Source organism: Ascaphus truei, unplaced genomic scaffold (genome assembly GCF_040206685.1).
Source record: "Ascaphus truei isolate aAscTru1 unplaced genomic scaffold, aAscTru1.hap1 HAP1_SCAFFOLD_653, whole genome shotgun sequence".
In the NCBI taxonomy this organism is placed as follows: Eukaryota; Metazoa; Chordata; class Amphibia; order Anura; family Ascaphidae; genus Ascaphus; species Ascaphus truei.
This window is the reverse complement of record NW_027456986.1, coordinates 105940-127464: the sequence shown is the minus strand read 5'-3', so window position 1 is coordinate 127464 and position 21525 is coordinate 105940. Positions and strand designations below refer to the sequence as shown.

At 53.1% G+C, this 21525-nt stretch overlaps 1 protein-coding gene across 1 annotated transcript in view; it reads left to right on the top strand.

The window, feature by feature from the left end:
- The window catches only part of LOC142485860 (cadherin-related family member 5-like), a 113922-nt gene that overhangs the window by 83606 nt on the left and 8791 nt on the right, over positions 1–21525 (top strand). Inside the window, exons 8-13 of the mRNA XM_075584572.1 lie at positions 3051–3251; positions 5620–5751; positions 10320–10398; positions 11374–11567; positions 15820–15840; positions 18183–18447. Of these exons, the coding sequence (XP_075440687.1) occupies positions 3051–3251; positions 5620–5751; positions 10320–10398; positions 11374–11567; positions 15820–15840; positions 18183–18447 (892 nt within the window). The remainder of the gene's footprint in view (positions 1–3050; positions 3252–5619; positions 5752–10319; positions 10399–11373; positions 11568–15819; positions 15841–18182; positions 18448–21525) is intronic.

The window sequence follows — 21525 nt, the reverse complement described above, 5'->3', positions numbered from 1 at the left end:
GAGACTAGTAGAGTATATGACTGGGGGAGTCAGTATATGACGGGGTGTCAGTATATGACTTGGAGTCAGTATATGACTGGGGGGTCAGTATATGACTGGGGGTGTCAGTGTATGACTGGGGGAGTCAGTATATGACTGGGGGGACAGTATATGACTGGGGGTGTCAGTATATGACTGGGGGGGTCAGTATATGACGGGGTCAGTGTATGACTGGGGGGTCAGTATATGACTGGGGGGTCAGTATATGACGGGGTGTCAGTATATGACTGGGGGGACAGTATATGACTGGGGGAGTCAGTATATGACTGGGGGGACAGTATATGACTGGAGTGTCAGTATATGACTGGGGGTCAGTATATGACTGGGGGGTCAGTATATGACTGGGGGTGTCAGTATATGACGGGGTGTCAGTATATGACTGGGGGACAGTATATGACTGGGGGAGTCAGTATATGACTGGGGGACAGTATATGACTGGGGGTGTCAGTATATGACTGGGGGGGTCAGTATATGACTGGGGGTGTCAGTATATGACTGGGGGGTCAGTATATGACTGGGGGGTCAGTATATGACTGGGGCGTCAGTATATGACTGGGGGGGTCAGTATATGACTGGGGGAGTCAGTATATGACTGGGGGTGTCAGTTTATGACTGGGGGTGTCAGTTTATGACTGGGGGTCAGTATATGACTGGGGGGTCAGTATATGACTGGGTGAGTCAGTATATGACTGGGGGTCAGTATATGACTGAGTGTCAGTATATGACTGGGGGGACAGTATATGACTGGGGGTGTCAGTATATGACTGGGGGTGTCAGTGTATGACTGGGGGTCAGTATATGAGTGGGGGTGTCAGTATATGACTGGGGGTGTCAGTATATGACTGGGGGTCAGCATATGACTGGGGGTGTCAGTATATGACTGGGGGGACAGTATATGACTGGGGGACAGTATATTACTGGGGGTGTCAGTATATGACTGGGTGTGTCAGTATATGACTGGGGGGACAGTATATGACTGGGGTGACAGTATATGACTGGGGTGTCAGTATATGACTGGGGTGTCAGTATATGACTGGGGGGGTCAGTATATGACTGGGGGTGTCCGTATATGACTGGGGTGTCAGTATATGACTGGGGGGACAGTATATGACTGGGGGAGTCAGTATATGACTGGGGTGTCAGTATATGACTGGGGGGGTCAGTATATGACTGGGGGGTCAGTATATGACTGGGGGGGTCAGTATATGACTGGAGGGGTCAGTATATGACTGGGGTGTCAGTATATGACTGGGGGTCAGTATATGACTGGGGGTCAGTGTATGACTGGGCGTGTCAGTATATGACTGGGGGAGGTCAGTATATGACTGGGGGTGTCAGTATATGACTGGGGGTGTCAGTATATGACTGGGGGGTCAGTATATGGCTGGGGGTGTCAGTATATGACTGGGGTGTTAGTATATGACTGGGGGTCAGTATATGACTGGGGGTGTCAGTATATGACTGGGGTGTCAGTATATGACTGGGGGAGTCAGTATATGACTGGGGGTGTCAGTATATGACTGGGGGTCAGTATATGATGGGGTCAGTATATGGCTGGGGGGTCAGTATATGACTGGGGGTCAGTATATGACTGGGGGTCAGTATATGACTGGGGGGATCAGTATATGACTGGGGGTGTCAGTATATGACTGGAGGTCAGTATATGACTGGGGGTGTCAGTATATGACTGGGGGTGTCAGTATATGACTGGGGGTTTCAGTATATGACTGGGGTGTCAGTATATGACTGGGGGTCAGTATATGACTGGAGGTCAGTATATGACTGGGGGTGTCAGTATATGACTGGGGGAGTCAGTATATGACTGGGGGAGTCAGTATATGACTGGGGGAGTCAGTATAGGACTGGGGGGTCAGTATATGACTGGGGGTGTTAGTATATGACTGGGGGTCAGTATATGACTGGGGGGGTCAGTATATGACTGGGGGTGTCAGTATATGACTGGGGGGGTCAGTATATGACTGGGGGGTCAGTATATGACTGGGGGGTCAGTATATGACTGGGGGTCAGTATATGACTGGGGGGTCAGTATATGACTGGGGGTGTCAGTATATGACTGGGGGTGTCAGTATATGACTGGTGGTGTCAGTATATGACTGAGTGTCAGTATATGAATGGGGTGTCAGTATATGACTGGGGGGTCAGTATATGACTGGGGGTGTGAGTATATGACTGGGGGTGTCAGTATATGACTGGTGGTGTCAGTATATGACTGGGGGTCAGTATATGACTGGGGGTCAGTATATGACTGGGGTGTCAGTATATGACTGGGGGGAGTCAGTATATGACTGGGGGGGTCAGTATATGACTGGGGGGGTCAGTATATGACTGGGGTGTCAGTATATGACTGGGTGAGTCAGTATATGACTGGGGGTTTCAGTATATGACTGGGGGAGTCAGTATATGACTGGGGGTGTCAGTATATGACTGGGGGTGTCAGTAGATGACTGGGGGGGTCAGTAGATGACTGGGGGTCAGTATATGACTGGGGGTGTTAATATATGACTGGGGGTCAGTATATGACTGGGGGGTCAGTATATGACTGGGGGGTCAGTATATGACTGGGGGTGTCAGTATATGACTCGGGTGTCAGTATATGACTGGGGGTGTCAGTATATGACTGGGGGTCAGTATATGACTGGGGGTGTAAGTATATGACTGGGGTCAGTTTTTTTATTTATTTATTTTTATTGATGTGGAATCAGTTCTGATATATTCTGGGGTCAGTCCTGATACTAACATTGGGGGGTTCTAGACTTGGTCCCAATGTTGGGTTGGTTCTGCTCTTGTCCATCTTGATATTGGGTGGGTCCTAATCTTGATTGTAATGTTGTGTGCGTTCGATTATGATATTGGGTTGGTTCTGGTGACCATCCTGGTATTGTTTGGGTCCTAGTCTTGGTCCAGATGTTGGATTTGTTCTGTTGTTGGTTCTGATATGACATTGGGATCGCACCGTGGTATATCTCCCTGCTATGTCCCCCCCAACCCAGGCCTCGCAGGTCGGTGACCCCAGGAAGTTCTCCGTAGCTGAGGTCGGTGTCCGAGTCCTGGCAGCCAATCAGCACGCTCCACACTTTGGATCTGCCCAGTACCAGGCCTTTGTGCAGGAAAATCCGAGTCCTGCGGCCCTCGTCAGCACGTACAATGGCCGAGTGCTCTCACTCACACCTTCTGACAGAGACTTCCCGAACGTGAGGGAGATGCCTACTCATTCCGCTTTGTCACTCTGGGGCAACTCCTGTCCTCAAGGGCCACCAACCCAGGGTCAGGGTTTCAGGATATCCCTGCTTCAGCACAGGTGGCTCAGACAGTGGCTCAGACTGCACCAGCTGTGCTGAAGCAGGGATATCCCTAATACTTGACCAGGTGGTGGCCCTTGAGGACTGCAGATGGCCGCCCCTGCACTGGAGCCATGCTGCCGTGTCTCTCCGCTCACTAATCCTCTGATCTGAATGTCTCTGTCACCGCTGTCTCTTCATACAGATGTAGCAAATCTTGCAGTCTCCTCCGGTGCCACCGCTACCTGCCGTCACGTGACCGCGGTGGTCGGGCACCGGAGGCGTAACGCTGCCGGGGGTCCCGTTCGGAAGCATGGACCCCCGGGGCGCTGCGGGGGGGCGAGTCTTACTACATCTGAAAGGTCTCTTTCTTTCTCTCATTCACTCGCTCTCCTTCTGAGTACTGTATGTCGCTCTCTCTCCTTCTGAGTACTGTATGTCGCTCTCTCTCCTGAGTACTGTATGTCGCTCTCTCTCCTGAGTACTGTATGTCGCTCTCTCTCCTGAGTACTGTATGTCGCTCTCTCTCCTTCTGAGTACTGGATGTCACTCTCTCTCCTGAGTACTGTATGTCACTCTCTCTCCTTCTGAGTACTATATGTCGCTCTCTCCTTCTGAGTACTGGATGTCGCTCTCTCTCCTTCTGAGTACTGTATGTCACTCTCTCTCCTTCTGAGTACTGTATGTCGCTCTCTCTCCTTCTGAGTACTGGATGTCGCTCTCTCTCCTTCTGAGTACTGTATGTCACTCTCTCTCCTTCTGAGTACTGTATGTCGCTCTCTCTCCTTCTGAGTACTGGATGTCGCTCTCTCTCCTTCTGAGTACTGGATGTCGCTCTCTCTCCTGAGTACTGTATGTCGCTCACTCTCCTTCTGAGTACTGGATGTCGCTCTCTCTCCTGAGTATTGTATGTCGCTCTCTCTCCTTCTGAGTACTGTATGTCACTCTCTCCTGAGTACTGTATGTCGCTCTCTCTCCTGAGTACTGGATGTCGCTCTCTCTCCTGAGTACTGGATGTCGCTCTCTCTCCTTCTGAGTACTGTATGTCGCTCTCTCTCCTTCTGAGTATTGTATGTCGCTCTCTCTCCTTCTGAGTACTGTATGTCGCTCTCTCTCCTGAGTACTGGATGTCGCTCTCTCTCCTTCTGAGTACTGTATGTCGCTCTCTCTCCTTCTGAGTATTGTATGTCGCTCTCTCTCCTTCTGAGTACTGTATGTCGCTCTCTCTCCTGAGTACTGGATGTCGCTCTCTCTCCTTCTGAGTACTATATGTCGCTCTCTCTCCTTCTGAGTACTGTATGTCGCTCTCTCTCCTTCTGAGTACTGTATGTCGCTCTCTCTCCTTCTGAGTACTGTATGTCACTCTCTCCTGAGTACTGTATGTCGCTCTCTCTCCTTCTGAGTACTGTATGTCGCTCTCTCTCCTGAGTACTGGATGTCGCTCTCTCTCCTTCTGAGTATTGTATGTCGCTCTCTCTCCTTCTGAGTACTGGATGTCGCTCTCTCTCCTGAGTACTGTATGTCGCTCTCTCTCCTTCTGAGTACTGGATGTCGCTTTCTCCTTCTGAGTACTGTATGTCGCTCTCTCTCCTGAGTACTGTATGTCGCTCTCTCTCCTTCGGAGTACTGTATGTCGCTCTCTCTCCTTCGGAGTACTGTATGTCGCTCTCTCTCCTTCGGAGTACTGTATGTCGCTCTCTCCTTCGGAGTACTGTATGTCGCTCTCTCCTTCTGAGTACTGCATGTTGCTCTCTCTCCTGAGTACTCTATGTCGCTCTCTCCTGAGTACTGTATGTCTATCTCTCTCTCCTTCTGAGTACTGTGTCCCTCTCTCTTCTTCTAAGTACTGTATGTCTCTCTCTCTCCTGAGTACTGTATGTCGCTCTCTCTCCTTCGGAGTACTGTATGTCGCTCTCTCTCCTTCGGAGTACTGTATGTCGCTCTCTCCTTCAGAGTACTGTATGTCTCTCTCGTTCCTTCTGAGTACTATATGTCTCTCTCTCTCTCCTGAGTACTGTATTTATCTCTCTCTCTCTCTCTCTCTCCTGAGTACTGTATGTATCTCTCTCCTGAGTACTGTATGTCTCTCTCTCTCTCTCCTGAGTTTTGTATGTCTCTCTCTCTCCTGAGTACTGTATGTCTCTCTCTCTCTCTCCTGAGTTCTGTATGTCGCTCTCTCTCCTGAGTACTGTATGTCTCTCTCCTTCTCTCTGTTTCGCTTGGTATCTCCCTCACTCTCATCCCCTTTATCTGCGCTCTCTTTTTCTCTTGCTGGTTTCAGAGTTCCAACCCCCAGATCCGCCTGATTCTGAACTCCCTGTCCAATCACAGCCAACTCTTCCAGATCACGCAGAGCGGTCTGCTCATAGCCAGAGCCAATCAGCTGCAGGCATTGGAACACTACTTCCTGCAGGTAAGAGCCAATCAGCTGCAGGCATTGGAACACTACTTCCTGCAGGTAAGAGCCAATCAGCTGCAGGCATTAGAACACTACTTCCTGCAGGTAAGAGCCAATCAGCTGTCAGTGATGGCGCAATTCTTATAAGTCACAGTCACCCTGCACTTCATCATCATCATCATCATTTATGTATTGTAAGTAAATACAGGCCTCCACGTAAGCGGGCATCGCTATACTTTACAGTCAGTTTGAGAACTACCATTAAATACAATTATTTTGTTACATAACGGACAGGAAAAGCCAGAGTTATAATAATAAATGGTAGCATTAAATGAGGAAAGGTTACACATTCAGTTTACAGACATTTCATGGACCGTCAGAGATATGATTGTGGGCGAAAGTAACATTTACAGACAGGCTTAACATTGTGTTAGAGGAGATAGGATAGGCTGCAATGTGCTGTGTTAGGAGAGGTAGGATAGGCTGCAATGTGCTATGTTAGGAGAGGTACGACAGGCCTGCAATGTGCTGTGTTAGGAGAGGTAGGATAGGCCTGCAATGTGCTGTGTTAGCATATTGCAGGGCTATCCTACCTCTCCTAACACAGCACATTGCAGGCCTATCCTACCTCTCCTAACACAGCATATTGCAGGCCTATCCTACCTCTCCTGTGTTAGGAGAGGTAGGATAGGCCTGCAATGTGCTGTGTTAGGAGAGGTAGGATAGGCCTGCAATGTGCTGTGTTAGGAGAGGTAGGATAGACCTGCAATGTGCTGTGTTAGGAGAGGTAGGATAGGACTGCAATGTGCTGTGTTAGGAGAGGTAGGATAGACCTGCAATGTGCTGTGTTAGGAGGGGTAGGATAGGCCTGCAATGTGCTGTGTTAAGAGAGGTAGGATAGGCCTGCAATGTGCTGTGTTAGGAGAGGTAGGATAGACCTGCAATGTGCTGTGTTAGGAGAGGTAGGATAGGACAGCAATGTGCTGTGTTAGGAGAGGTAGGATAGACCTGCAATGTGCTGTGTTAGGAGGGGTAGGATAGGCCTGCAATGTGCTGTGTTAGGAGAGGTAGGATAGGCCTGCAATGTGCTGTGTTAGGAGAGGTAGGATAGGCCTGCAATGTGCTATGTTAAGAGAGGTAGGATAGACCTGCAATGTGCTGTGTTATGAGAGGTAGGATAGGCCTGCAATGTGCTGTGTTAGGAGAGGTAGGATAGGCCTGCAATGTGCTGTGTTAGGAGAGGTAGGATAGACCTGCAATGTGCTGTGTTAGGAGAGGTAGGATAGGACTGCAATGTGCTGTGTTAGGAGAGGTAGGATAGACCTGCAATGTGCTGTGTTAGGAGGGGTAGGATAGGCCTGCAATGTGCTGTGTTAGGAGAGGTAGGATAGGCCTGCAATGTGCTGTGTTAGGAGAGGTAGGATAGGCCTGCAATGTGCTATGTTAAGAGAGGTAGGATAGACCTGCAATGTGCTGTGTTATGAGAGGTAGGATAGGCCTTCAATGTGCTGTGTTAGGAGAGGTAGGATAGGCCTGCAATGTGCTGTGTTAGGAGAGGTAGGATAGGCCTGCAATGTGCTGTGTTAGGAGAGCTAGGACAGGCCTGCAATGTGCTATGTTAGAAGAGGTACAGTAGGATAGGCCTGCAATGTGCTGTGTTAGGAGAGGTAGGATAGGCCTGCAATGTGCTGTGTTAGAAGAGGTAGGACAGGCCTGCAAAGTGCTGTGTTATGAGAGGTAGGATAGGCCTGCAATGTGCTGTGTTAGGAGAGGTAGGATAGGCCTGCAATGTGCTGTGTTAGGAGAGGCCTGCAATGTGCTGTGTTAGGGGAGGTAGGATAGGCCTGCAATGTGCTGTGTTAGGAGAGGCCTGCAATGTGCTGTGTTAGGAGAGGTAGGATAGGCCTGCAATGTGCTGTGTTAGGAGAGGTAGGATAGGCCTGCAATGTGTTGTGTTAGGAGAGGTAGAATAGGCCTGCAATGTGCTGTGTTAGGAGAGGTAGGATAGGCCTGCAATGTGCTGTGTTAGGAGAGGTAGGATAGGCCCGCAAAGTGCTGTGTTAGAAGAGGTAGGATAGGCCTGCAATGTGCTGTGTTAGGAGAGGTAGGATAGGCCTGCAATGTGCTGTGTTAGGAGAGGTAGGATAGGCCTGCAATGTGCTGTGTTAGGAGAGGTAGGATAGGCCTGCAATGTGCTGTGTTATGAGAGGTAGGATAGGCCTGCAATGTGCTGTGTTAGGAGAGGTAGGATAGGCCTGCAATGTGCTGTGTTAGGAGAGGTAGGACAGGCCTGCAATGTGCTATGTTAGAAGAGGTAGGATAGGACTGCAATGTGCTGTTAGGAGAGGTAGGATAGGCCTGCAAAGTGCTGTGTTAGAAGAGGTAGGACAGGCCTGCAATGTGCTGTGTTAGGAGAGGTAGGATAGGCCTGCAATGTGCTGTGTTAGGAGAGGTAGGACAGGCCTGCAATGTGCTATGTTAGAAGAGGTAGGATAGGCCTGCAATGTGCTGTGTTAGGAGAGGTAGAACAGGCCTGCAAAGTGCTGTGTTAGGAGAGGTAGGATAGGCCCGCAAAGTGCTGTGTTAGAAGAGGTAGGATAGGCCTGCAATGTGCTGTGTTAGGAGAGGTAGGATAGGCCTGCAATGTGCTGTGTTATGAGAGGTAGGATAGGCCTGCAATGTGCTGTGTTAGGAGAGGTAGGATAGGCCTGCAATGTGCTGTGTTATGAGAGGTAGGATAGGCCTGCAATGTGCTGTGTTAGGAGAGGTAGGATAGGCCTGCAATGTGCTGTGTTAGGAGAGGTAGGACAGGCCTGCAATGTGCTATGTTAGAAGAGGTAGGATAGGACTGCAATGTGCTGTTAGGAGAGGTAGGATAGGCCTGCAAAGTGCTGTGTTAGAAGAGGTAGGACAGGCCTGCAATGTGCTGTGTTAGGAGAGGTAGGACAGGCCTGCAATGTGCTGTGTTAGGAGAGGTAGAACAGGCCTGCAAAGTGCTGTGTTAGGAGAGGTAGGATAGGCCCGCAAAGTGCTGTGTTAGAAGAGGTAGGATAGGCCTGCAATGTGCTGTGTTAGGAGAGGTAGGATAGGCCTGCAATGTGCTGTGTTATGAGAGGTAGGATAGGCCTGCAATGTGCTGTGTTAGGAGAGGTAGGATAGGCCTGCAATGTGCTGTGTTATGAGAGGTAGGATAGGCCTGCAATGTGCTGTGTTAGGAGAGGTAGGATAGGCCTGCAATGTGCTGTGTTAGGAGAGGTAGGACAGGCCTGCAATGTGCTATGTTAGAAGAGGTAGGATAGGCCTGCAATGTGCTGTTAGGAGAGGTAGGATAGGCCTGCAATGTGCTGTGTTAGGAGAGGTAGGATAGGCCTGCAATGTGCTGTGTTAGGAGAGGTAGGATAGGCCTGCAATGTGCTGTGTTAGGAGAGGTAGGATAGGCCTGCAATGTGCTGTGTTAGGAGAGGTAGGATAGGCCTGCAATGTGCTGTGTTAGGAGAGGTAGGATAGGCCTGCAATGTGCTGTGTTAGGAGAGGTAGGACAGGCCTGCAATGTGCTGTGTTAGGAGAGGTAGGATAGGCCTGTAATGTGCTGTGTTAGGAGAGGTAGGATAGGCCTGCAATGTGCTGTGTTAGGAGAGGTAGGATAGACCTGCAATGTGCTGTGTTATAAGAGGTAGGATAGGCCTGCAATGTGCTGTGTTAGGAGAGGTAGGATAGGCCTGCAATGTGCTGTGTTAGGAGAGGTAGGATAGGCCTGCAATGTGTTGTGTTAGGAGAGGTAGGATAGGCCTGCAATGTGCTGTGTTAGAAGAGGTAGGATAGGCCTGTAATGTGCTGTGTTAGGAGAGGTAGGATAGACCTGCAATGTGCAATGTTAAAGGTAGTATAGGCCTGCAATGTGCTGTGCTAGGAGAGGTAGGACAGGCTGCACTGTGCTGTGTTAGGAGAGATAGGACAGGCCTGCAATGTGCTGTGTTGGGAGAGGTAGGATAGGCCTGCAATGTGTTAGAATAGGTCCTGCCTCATGGAGCTTACAATCTATAGGCAGGGTAGGTTCAAACATTGTGTACAGGGGATGAGCGGGTTTGTGAGTTTCAGAGGCAATAGAGCAGCTATAACATTACCAAATGGCAGAATTCGGTGACACCCTTTGGCTGTCCTTTGGCTGAAGCCTTTGGGGGACTCCGGTAATATGTCCCAGAGTTTCTTTGTGGAAATGAAAGAAGCAGCATGGTAACACACGGTACCTCAATCAGACATGCAGGGGCAACGACTGATGGACTCCAGGGTTTCTGAAGTGGCTCTTGTCCTCATAACCCCTTCCACTCTGGCTTGGTGGACAGCGGCAGTGAAGACATATCGGGAAGCCTCTCTTCTTAGAGAGATGCCTTTGGGGTGAGAAGTGTTGTGGAGGGACAGAGTGGATGGACCTGTCTCTGTCACCCTATGGTAGAAGGGACAGACTGGGAAGGTCTATCTTTGTCACCCTCCAGTGGAAGGGACAAACTGGATGTCTCTTTGTATGTTTCCAGCCTTTATCCCCTGTCCCATTTATGTTCCTGTTTTCGATGTGTTGGACATAGGTCATTGCAAGAGACGAAGAATCTGGGGAAACGGCAAACTGTACAGTGAGTGTGAAAGTCCTGGCTCCTGGGCAAGCAGGTACGGAATGGGTTGGGTCAACCTTTAAACAAGAATGTATGAGGATATATCATCGGTATGTTCAGCCGAGTAATGTACAAGCCAAACATCCTCCAGCCTCTTCCCAACCTATTTCCTACTTATTGGAAACCAAAATCCTACCACCTGGCTCCTCCCCACCCATAAATAGAAGGTATTCCAACCCAGCACCCTACCTGCCCCACCCCAGATATCTACCTCCTACCTCCCCCAACACTGAAATTTATATAGTTTATTATCCCCTTTCTAGCTCTACTGCCTTCTTCCTCACACTCTGTGTAGCTCAATCATTTTTCTCTACATTTTCTCTGCTGTACCCTCGGAATCTCCATCTCTCTGCTGTACCCTCCTCCCTGACTCTGGGTATCTCCATCTCTCTGCTGTACCCTCCTCTCTGACTCTGGGTATCTCCATCTCTCTGCTGTACCCTCGGTATCTCCATCTCTCTGCTGTACCCTCCTCTCTGACTCTGGGTATCTCCATCTCTCTGCTGTACCCTCCTCTCTGCCTCTGGGTATCTCCTCTCTGCTGTACCCTCCTCTCTGACTCTGGGTATCTCCATCTCTCTGCTGTACCCCCCTCTCTGACTCTGGGTATCTCCATCTCTCTGCTGTACCCCCCTCTCTGACTCTGGGTGTCTCCATCTCTCTGCTGTACCCTCCTCTCTGACTCTGGATATCTCCATCTCTCTGCTGTACCCCCCTCTCTGACTCTGGGTGTCTCCATCTCTCTGCTGTACCCTCTGACTCTGGGTATCTCCATCTCTCTGCTGTACCCCCCTCTCTGACTCTGGGTGTCTCCTTCTCTCTGCTGTACCCTCCTCTCTGACTCTGGGTATCTCCAATACTCTGCTGTACCCTCCTCTCTGACTCTGGGTATCTCATCTCTCTGCTGTTGTATTGTTACTCGGATGCATCCCTTCCTCTCACAGGTTATTCCTCTCCTGTGTGTTCTCAGCTCCTCTGGACCCCTCCGAGCCGCGAGCCATGCTAACTCTGCTAGATGTCCCCGTTGTGGTGGGGGGGCTGGGCGCCCTCTCTTTCTTGGTGGGGGTTCTGCTGTTTCTCTTTATTCGAGCCGTGAAGAGTCATCGTCAGCAGCAGCAACAGCTGAGTCAGACATCACTAATGACTGAGAAGCATCCTAGTGTGGTAAAGCTGCATGCTCCCCGAGTGTTACTCCCACAGTGCTCACTCTGCATGCTCCCTGAGTGTTACTCCCACAGTGCTCACTCTGCATGCTCCCCCAGTGTTACTCCCACAGTGCTCACTCTGCACGCCCCCCGAGTGTTACTCCCACAGTGCTCACTCTACACGCTCCCCGAGAGTTACTCCCACAGTGCTCACTCTGCACGCTCCCCGAGTGTTACTCCCACAGTGCTCACTCTGCATGCTCCCCGAGTGTTACTCCCACAGTGCTCACTCCACACGCTCCCCGAGTGTTACTCCCACAGTGCTCACTCTGCACGCTCCCCGAGTGTTACTCCCACAGTGCTCACTCTGCATGCTCCCCGAGTGTTACTCCCACAGTGCTCACTCCACACGCTCCCCGAGTGTTACTCCCACAGTGCTCACTCTACATGCTCCCCGAGTGTTACTCCCACAGTGCTCACTCTGCACGCTCCCTGAGAGTTACTCCCACAGTGCTCACTCTGCACGCTCCCCGAGTGTTACTCCCACAGTGCTCACTCTGCATGCTCCCCGAGTGTTACTCCCACAGTGCTCACTCCACACACTCCCCGAGTGTTACTCCCACAGTGCTCACTCTGCATGCTCCCCCCAGTGTTACGCCCACAGTGCTCACTCTGCACGCTCCCTGAGTATTACTCCCACAGTGCTCACTCTGCATGCTCCCCGAGTGTTACTCACACAGTGCTCACTCCACACACTCCCCGAGTGTTACTCCCACAGTGCTCACTCTGCATGCTCCCCCCAGTGTTACGCCCACAGTGCTCACTCTGCACGCTCCCTGAGTATTACTCCCACAGTGCTCACTCTGCACGCTCCCCGAGTATTACTCCCACAGTGCTCACTCTGCACTCTCCCCGAGTATTACTCCCACAGTGCTCACTCTGCATGCTCCCCGAGTGTTACTCCCACAGTGCTCACTCTGCATACTCCCCGAGTGTTACTCCCACTGTGCTCACTCTGCATGCTCCCCGAGTGTTACTCCCACAGTGCTCACTCTGCATACTCCCCGAATGTTACTCCCACAGTGCTCACTCTGCACGCTCCCCGAGTTTTACTCCCACAGTGCTCACTCTGCATGCTCCCCGAGTATTACTCCCACAGTGCTCACTCTGCACGCTCCCCGAGTTTTACTCCCACAGTGCTCACTCTGCATGCTCCCCGAGTATTACTCCCACAGTGCTCACTCTGCACGCTCCCCGAGTGTTAATCCCACAGTGCTCACTCTGCATGCTCCCCGAGTGTTACTCCCACAGTGCTCACTCTGCATACTCCCCGAATGTTACTCCCACAGTGCTCACTCTGCACGCTCCCCGAGTTTTACTCCCACAGTGCTCACTCTGCATGCTCCCCGAGTATTACTCCCACAGTGCTCACTCTGCACGATCCCCGAGTGTTACTCCCACAGTGCTCACTCTGCATATTCCCTAAGTATTACTCCCACAGTGCTCACTCTGCACGCTCCCCGAGTGTTACTCCCACAGTGCACACTCTGCATATTCCCTGAGTGTTACTCCCACAGTGCTCCCTCTGCATGCTCCCCGAGTGTTACTCCCACAGTGCTCACTCTGCACGATCCCCGAGTGTTACTCCCACAGTGCTCACTCTACATATTCCCGACTATTACTCCCACAGTGCACACTCTGCATATTCCCTGAGTATTACTCCCAAAGTGCTCACTCTAGATGCTCCCCGAGTGTTACTCCCACAGTACTCACTCTGCATGCTCCCCGAGTGTTACTCCCACAGTACTCACTCTGCATGCTCCCCGAGTGTTACTCCCACAGTGCTCACTCTGCAGCATACTCCCCGAGTGTTACTCCCACAGTGCTCACTCTGCACACCCCCGAGTGTTACTCCCACAGTGCTCACTCTGCATATTCCCCGAGTGTTAATCCCACAGTGCTCACTCTGCATATTCCCCGAGTGTTACTCCCACAGTGCTCACTCTGCATACTCCCCGACTATTACTCCCACAGTGCTCACTCTGCATGCTCCCCTAGTGTTACTCCCACAGTGCTCACTCTGCATACTCCCGAGTGTTACTCCCACAGTGCTCACTCTGCATACCCCCGAGTATTACTCCCACAGAGCTCTCTGCACGCTCCCCGAGTTTTACTCCCACAGTGCTCACTCTGCACGCTCCCGAGTGTTACTCCCACAGTGCTCACTCTACACGCTCCCCGAGTATTACTCCCACAGTGCTCACTCTGCATACTCCCCGACTATTACTTCCACAGTGCTCACTCTGCATGCTCCCCTAGTGTTACTCCCACAGTGCTCACTCTGCATACTCCCGAGTGTTACTCCCACAGTGCTCCCTCTGCATGCTCCCCGAGTGTTACTCCCACAGTGCTCACTCTGCACGATCCCCGAGTGTTACTCCCACAGTGCTCAATCTACATATTCCCGACTATTACTCCCACAGTGCACTCTGCATATTCCCTGAGTATTACTCCCAAAGTGCTCACTCTACATGCTCCCCGAGTGTTACTCCCACAGTACTCACTCTGCATGCTCCCCGAGTGTTACTCCCACAGTGCTCACTCTGCATATTCCCCGAGTGTTAATCCCACAGTGCTCACTCTGCATATTCCCCGAGTGTTACTCCCACAGTGCTCACTCTGCATACTCCCCGACTATTACTCCCACAGTGCTCACTCTGCATGCTCCCCTAGTGTTACTCCCACAGTGCTCACTCTGCATACTCCCGAGTGTTACTCCCACAGTGCTCACTCTGCATACCCCCGAGTATTACTCCCACAGAGCTCACTCTGCACGCTCCCCGAGTGTTACTCCCACAGTGCTCACTCTGCACGCTCCCGAGTGTTACTCCCACAGTGCTCACTCTACACGCTCCCCGAGTATTACTCCCACAGTGCTCACTCTACATGCTCCCCGAGTATTACTCCCACAGTGCTCACTCTGCATATTCCCCGAGTATTACTCCCACAGTGCTCACTCTGCACGCTCCCCGAGTGTTACTCCCACAGTGCTCACTCTGCATATTCCCCGAGTATTACTTCTGCAGTGCTCACTCTGCACGCTCCCCGAGTATTACTCCCACAGTGCTCACTCTGCACGCTCCCCGAGTGTTACTCCCTCAGTGCTCACTCTGCATACCCCCCCGAGTATTACTTCTGCAGTGCACGCTCTCTGCACATTACCTGCGCACACAGTGTACACTCCCCCTCTCTGCTCTGTCTCTCTATCCATTTCTCTCTCCATCCCCCTCTTACCCATGGAGACTGATGGCAGATACAATAGATTTGTTAAAAAAAAAGGTTGGATATCTTTTTAGATGGGAAAGGTATACAGGGATATACCAAATAAGTATACATGGGAAGGATGTTGATCCAGGGATTAATCCGATTGCCAATTCTTGGAGTCAGGAAGGAATTAATTTTTCCCCTTAATGGGGTTTTTTGTTTGCCTTCCTCTGGATCAATAAGTAAGTATAGATATAGGATAAAGTATTTGTTGTCTAAATTTAGCATCGGTTGAACTTGATGGACGTACTGTACGTCTTTTTTCAACCTCATCTACTATGTAACTACGTAACTACGTAACTACGTAACTACGTAACTATGTAACTATATAACACTGCAACACTTTGTTTCCTGTGGGCGTCGTGTTATCTGGGGTCAGTTCACTGCATGAAATGTCTCCATGTTATGCACTGACCGCGCTCAGCTGACCCCGCGCCCTGCTAACCCCGCACCCTGCTGACCCCGCGCCCAGCTGACTCCGCGCCCTGCTGACCCCGTGCCCTGCTGACCCCGCACCCTGCTGACCCCGCACCCTGCTGACCCCGCGCCCAGCTGACCCCGCGCCCTGCTGACCCCGCGCCCTGCTGACCCCGCGCCCAGCTGACCCCGTGCCCTGCTGACCCCGACCCCAGCTGACCCCGTGCCCAGCTGACCCCGCGCCCTGCTGACCCCGCGCTCAGCTGACCCCGCGCCCAGCTGACCCCGCGCCCAGCTGACCCCGCGCCCTGCTGACCCCGCGCCCTGCTGACCCCGCGCCCTGCTGACCCCGCGCTCAGCTGACCCCGCGCCCAGCTGACCCCGCGCCCTGCTGACCCCGCGCCCTGCTGACCCCGCGCCCTGCTGACCCCGCGCCCAGCTGACCCCGCGCCCTGCTGACCCCGCGCCCTGCTGACCCCGCGCCCTGCTGACTCTGCCTCTCACTCTTCTTTCCCCTGTTGCTGCCTCAGAGTTTGAAGTGGTTCCAGCCGGTGAGTGGGAGGAGAAGATGGGGGAGGGGTGACGGGGGTAAAGGGGTGAGAGGAGAGGGGGTAGAAGAGAGGGGGGGAGGGGTGATGGGGGTAAAGGACAGGAGAGGAGAGGGGGTAGAAGAGGGGGGGCAGAGGGAAGCACAGCGATCTGGGAATACGTCGGTAGAAGACAGTTTGGGGGTAGTCCATGGCTCTTTTCCTTATAATGTAGAAAGATGAGGGGGAGTATAGTATGAGGGGGAGTAGGGGGGAGTATAGTATGAGGGGGAGTATAGTATGAGGGGGAGTAGGGGGGAGTATAGTATGAGGGGGAGTATAGTATGAGGGGGAGTAGGGGGGAGTATAGTATGAGGGGGAGTAGGGGGGAGTATAGTATGAGGGGGAGTATAGTATGAGGGGGAGTATAGTATGAGGGGGAGTAGGGGGGAGTATAGTATGAGGGGGAGTAGGGGGGAGTATAGTATGAGGGAGAGTAGGGGGGAGTATAGTATGAGGGGGAGTAGGGGGAGTATAGTATGAGGGGGAGTAGGGGAGAGTACAGTATGAGGGGAGTAGGGGGGAGTATAGTATGAGGGGGAGTAGGGGGGAGTATAGTATGAGGGGGAGTAGGAGGGAGTATAGTATGAGGGGGAGTAGGGGGGAGTATAGTGTAGGGGGGAGTATAGTATGAGGGGGAGTAGGGGGCAGTATAGTGTAGGGGGGAGTATAGTATGAGGGGGAGTAGGGGGGAGTATAGTATGAGGGGGAGTAGGGGGGAGTATAGTATGAGGGGGAGTATAGTATGAGGGGGAGTAGGGGGAGTATAGTATGAGGGGGAGTAGGGGGGAGTATAGTATGAGGGGGAGTAGGGGGGAGTATAGTATGAGGGGCAGTAGGGGGGAGTATAGTATGAGGGGGGGTATAGTATGAGGGGGAGTATAGTATGAGGGGGAGTAGGGGGGAGTATAGTATGAGGGGGAGTAGGGGGGAGTATAGTATGAGGGGGAGTAGGGGGGAGTATAGTATGAGGGGGAGTAGGGGGGAGTATAGTATGAGGGGAGTAGGGGGCAGTATAGTATGAGGGGGAGTATAGTATGAGGGGGAGTATAGTATGAGGGGGAGTAGGGGGGAGTATAATATGAGGGGGAGTAGGGGGGAGTATAGTATGAGGGGGAGTAGGGGGGAGTATAGTATGAGGGGGAGTAGGGGGGAGTATAGTATGAGGGGGAGTAGGGGGGAGTATAGTATGAGGGGGAGTAGGGGGGAGTATAGTATGAGGGGAGTAGGGGGGAGTATAGTATGAGGGGGAGTAGGGGGGAGTATAGTATGAGGGGGAGTAGGGGGGAGTATAGTATGAGGGGGAGTAGGGGGGAGTATAGTGTAGGGGGGAGTATAGTATGAGGGGGAGTAGGGGGGAGTATAGTATGAGGGGGAGTAGGGGGGAGTATAGTATGAGGGGCTCTGTAGAAGATGGGGGGCTTGAGGACTGGATTTCAGTATCCCCCAACAGGTCAGGTTTCAGGATATCCCAGCTTCAGCACAGGTGGCTCAATTAGAGGCTCAGTCGATGACCGATTCTCTGATTGGGCCACCTGTGCTGAAGCAGGGACTGGTATTGATATCCTGGAAACCTGACCTGTTGGAGGCGGGGGGTGCGGCTTGGAGACTAGAGTTGAGCCCCCCCCCCCCCCCCCTTGCTGAAGCTGGGACTGTGCCCCTCGGTGCCAGGGAAATGTGCTGAAGCTTTGGGGGTTGGATCCCCAAAAAGTCCTGTTTTGAAGAATAAAGATTCCACTTATTGGAATTTACCGATCGGATTCTCCATGCAGAAAAACCTAGAACCTTAGAACCTGGCGGCAGAGAAGAACCACCCGGCCCATAAACCGCCATCACTTCTGTGTCCCGTAACCCCCTGTTCTGTCTGTCTGTCTGTCTGTCCGTCTGTCGCCGACCTCCCTGTGAAACGTCCTATATTTCCCCGTGTCTCTGTCCCTCCTGGTACTCTCAGTACTCCCCTCCTGGTACTCTCAGTACTCCCCTCCTGGTACTCTCAGTACTCCCCTCCTGGTACTCTCCGTACTCCCCTCCTGGTACTCTCAGTACTCCCCTCCTGGTACTCTCCGTACTCCTCCCCTGGTACTCTCAGTACTCCCCTCCTGGTACTCTCCGTACTCCCCTCCTGGTACTCTCAGTACTCCCCTCCTGGTACTCTCCGTACTCCTACCCTGGTACTCTCAGTACTCCCCTCCTGGTACTCTCAGTACTCCCCTCCTGGTACTCTCCGTACTCCTCCCCTGGTACTCTCAGTACTCCTCCTTCGGCTCTGGAAGGGGCAGTTATGGGAAATATCCTCTCCTTGCCAGGTGAACCCAGGCAAACCTGCCCAGCACCCGCAGGAGCAATGCTACCAAAACGCGGGGTTCAGTGAGACCCCCGGAGACGAGAGCGCCAGCCAGGAGAGGGGGGCTGTAACCCCCCCGCCCAGCGGACAGAGCAGCGCCAAGGAGCCGAGCAAGGTGGACGGGCAGCCAGGGAAGCAGCACAAGAAGGCGCCAGCGGTGGCTGTGATCTCCCCCGGGAACCAATGTGCAGGAAGGTCTGTGTGCAGGAACAGCAGGGAGGAGGCAGGTAACTACTGTGCAGGAACAGCAAGGAGGAGGCAGGTAACTACTGTGCAGGAACAGCAGGGAGGAGGCAGGTAACTACTGTGCAGGAACAGCAGGGAGGAGGCAGGTAACTACTGTGCAGGAACAGCAGGGAGGAGGCAGGTAACTACTGTGCAGGAACAGCAGGGAGGGGGCAGGTAACTACTGTGCAGGAACAGCAGGGAGGAGGCAGGTAACTACTGTGCAGGAACAGCAGGGAGGAGGCAGGTAACTACTGTGCAGGAACAGCAGGGAGGGGGCAGGTAACTACTGTGCAGGAACAGCAGGGAGGAGGCAGGTAACTACTGTGCAGGAACAGCAGGGAGGGGGCAGGTAACTACTGTGCAGGAACAGCAGGGAGGGGGCAGGTAACTACTGTGCAGGAACAGCAGGGAGGAGGCAGGTAACTACTGTGCAGGAACAGCAGGGAGGAGGCAGGTAACTACTGTGCAGGAACAGCAGGGAGGAGGCAGGTAACTAATGTGCAGGAACAGCAGGGAGGGGGCAGGTAACTACTGTGCAGGAACAGCAGGGAGGAGGCAGGTAACTACTGTGCAGGAGCAGCAGGGAGGGGGCAGGTAACTACTGTGCAGGAACAGCAGGGAGGAGGCAGGTAACTACTGTGCAGGAACAGCAGGGAGGGGGCAGGTAACTACTGTGCAGGAACAGCAGGGAGGAGGCAGGTAACTACTGTGCAGGAACAGCAGGGAGGGGGCAGGTAACTATTGTGCAGGAACAGCAGGGAGGAGGGGGGTAATTACTGTGCAGGAACAGCAGGGAGGAGGCAGGTAACTACTGTGCAGGAACAGCAGGGAGGGGGCAGGTAACTATTGTGCAGGAACAGCAGGGAGGAGGGGGGTAATTACTGTGCAGGAACAGCAGGGAGGAGGCAGGTAACTACTGTGCAGGAACAGCAGGGAGGGGGCAGGTAACTACTGTGCAGGAACCGCAGGGAGGGGGCGGGTAACTACTGTGCAGGAACAGCAGGGAGGGGGCAGGTAACTACTGTGCAGGAACAGCAGGGAGGAGGCAGGTAACTACTGTGCAGGAACAGCAGGGAGGAGGCAGGTAACTACTGTGCAGGAACAGCAGTGAGGAGGCAGGTAACTACTGTGCAGTAACAGCAGGGAGGAGGCAGGTAACTACTGTGCAGGAACAGCAGGGAGGAGGCAGGTAACTACTGTGCAGGGAGGAGGCAGGTAACTACTGTGCAGGGAGGAGGCAGGTAACTACTGTGCAGGGAGGAGGCAGGTAACTACTGTGCAGGAACACAGGGAGGAGGCGGGTAACTACTGTGCAGGAACAGCAGGGAGGGGGCAGGTAACTACTGTGCAGGAACAGCAGGGAGGAGGCGGGTAACTACTGTGCAGGAACATTAGGGAGGAGGCGGGTAACTACTGTGCAGGAACAGCAGGGAGGAGGCAGGTAACTACTGTGCAGGAACAGCAGGGAGGGGGCAGGTAACTACTGTGCAGGAACAGCAGGGAGGGGGCAGGTAACTACTGTGCAGGAAAAGCAGGGAGGAGGCAGGTAACTACTGTGCAGGAACAGCAGGGAGGGGGCAGGTAACTACTGTGCAGGAACAGCAGGGAGGAGGCAGGTAACTACTGTGCAGGAACAGCAGGGAGGGGGCAGGTAACTACTGTGCAGGAACAGCAGGGAGGAGGGGGGTAATTACTGTGCAGGAACAGCAGGGAGGAGGCAGGTAACTACTGTGCATGAACAGCAGGGAGGGGGCGGGTAACTACTGTGCAGGAACCGCAGGGAGGGGGCGGGTAATTATTGTGCAGGAACAGCAGGGAGGGGGCAGGTAACTACTGTGCAGGAACAGCAGGGAGGAGGCAGGTAACTACTGTGCAGGAACAGCAGGGAGGAGGCAGGTAACTACTGTGCAGGAACAGCAGGGAGGAGGCAGGTAACTACTGTGCAGGAACAGCAGGGAGGAGGCAGGTAACTACTGTGCAGGGAGGAGGCAGGTAACTACTGTGCAGGGAGGAGGGAGGTAACTACTGTGCAGGAACACAGGGAGGAGGCGGGTAACTACTGTGCAGGAACAGCAGGGAGGGGGCAGGTAACTACTGTGCAGGAACAGCAGGGAGGAGGCAGGTAACTACTGTGCAGGAACAGCAGGGAGGAGGCAGGTAACTACTGTGCAGGAACAGCAGGGAGGGGGAAGGTAACTACTGTGCAGGAACAGCAGGGAGGAGGGGGGTAATTACTGTGCAGGAACAGCAGGGAGGAGGCAGGTAACTACTGTGCAGGAACAGCAGAGAGGGGGCAGGTAACTACTGTGCAGGAACCGCAGGGAGGGGGCGGGTAACTACTGTGCAGGAACAGCAGGGAGGGGGCAGGTAACTACTGTGCAGGAACAGCAGGGAGGAGGCAGGTAACTACTGTGCAGGAACAGCAGGGAGGAGGCAGGTAACTACTGTGCAGTAACAGCAGGGAGGAGGCAGGTAACTACTGTGCAGGAACAGCAGAGAGGAGGCAGGTAACTACTGTGCAGGGAGGAGGCAGGTAACTACTGTGCAGGGAGGAGGCAGGTAACTACTGTGCAGGGAGGAGGGAGGTAACTACTGTGCAGGACCACAGGGAGGAGGCGGGTAACTACTGTGCAGGAACAGCAGGGAGGGGGCAGGTAACTACTGTGCAGGAACAGCAGGGAGGAGGCAGGTAACTACTGTGCAGGAACATTAGGGAGGAGGCGGGTAACTACTGTGCAGGAACAGTAGGGAGGAGGCAGGTAACTACTGTGCAGGAACAGCAGGGAGGGGGCAGGTAACTACTGTGCAGGAACAGCAGGGAGGGGGCAGGTAACTACTGTGCAGGAACAGCAGGGAGGAGGCAGGTAACTACTGTGCAGGAACAGCAGGGAGGGGGCAGGTAACTACTGTGCAGGAACAGCAGGGAGGAGGCAGGTAACTACTGTGCAGGAACAGCAGGGAGGAGGCAGGTAACTACTGTGCAGGAACAGCAGGGAGGAGGCAGGTAACTACTGTGCAGGAACAGCAGGGAGGAGGCAGGTAACTACTGTGCAGGAACAGCAGGGAGGAGGCAGGTA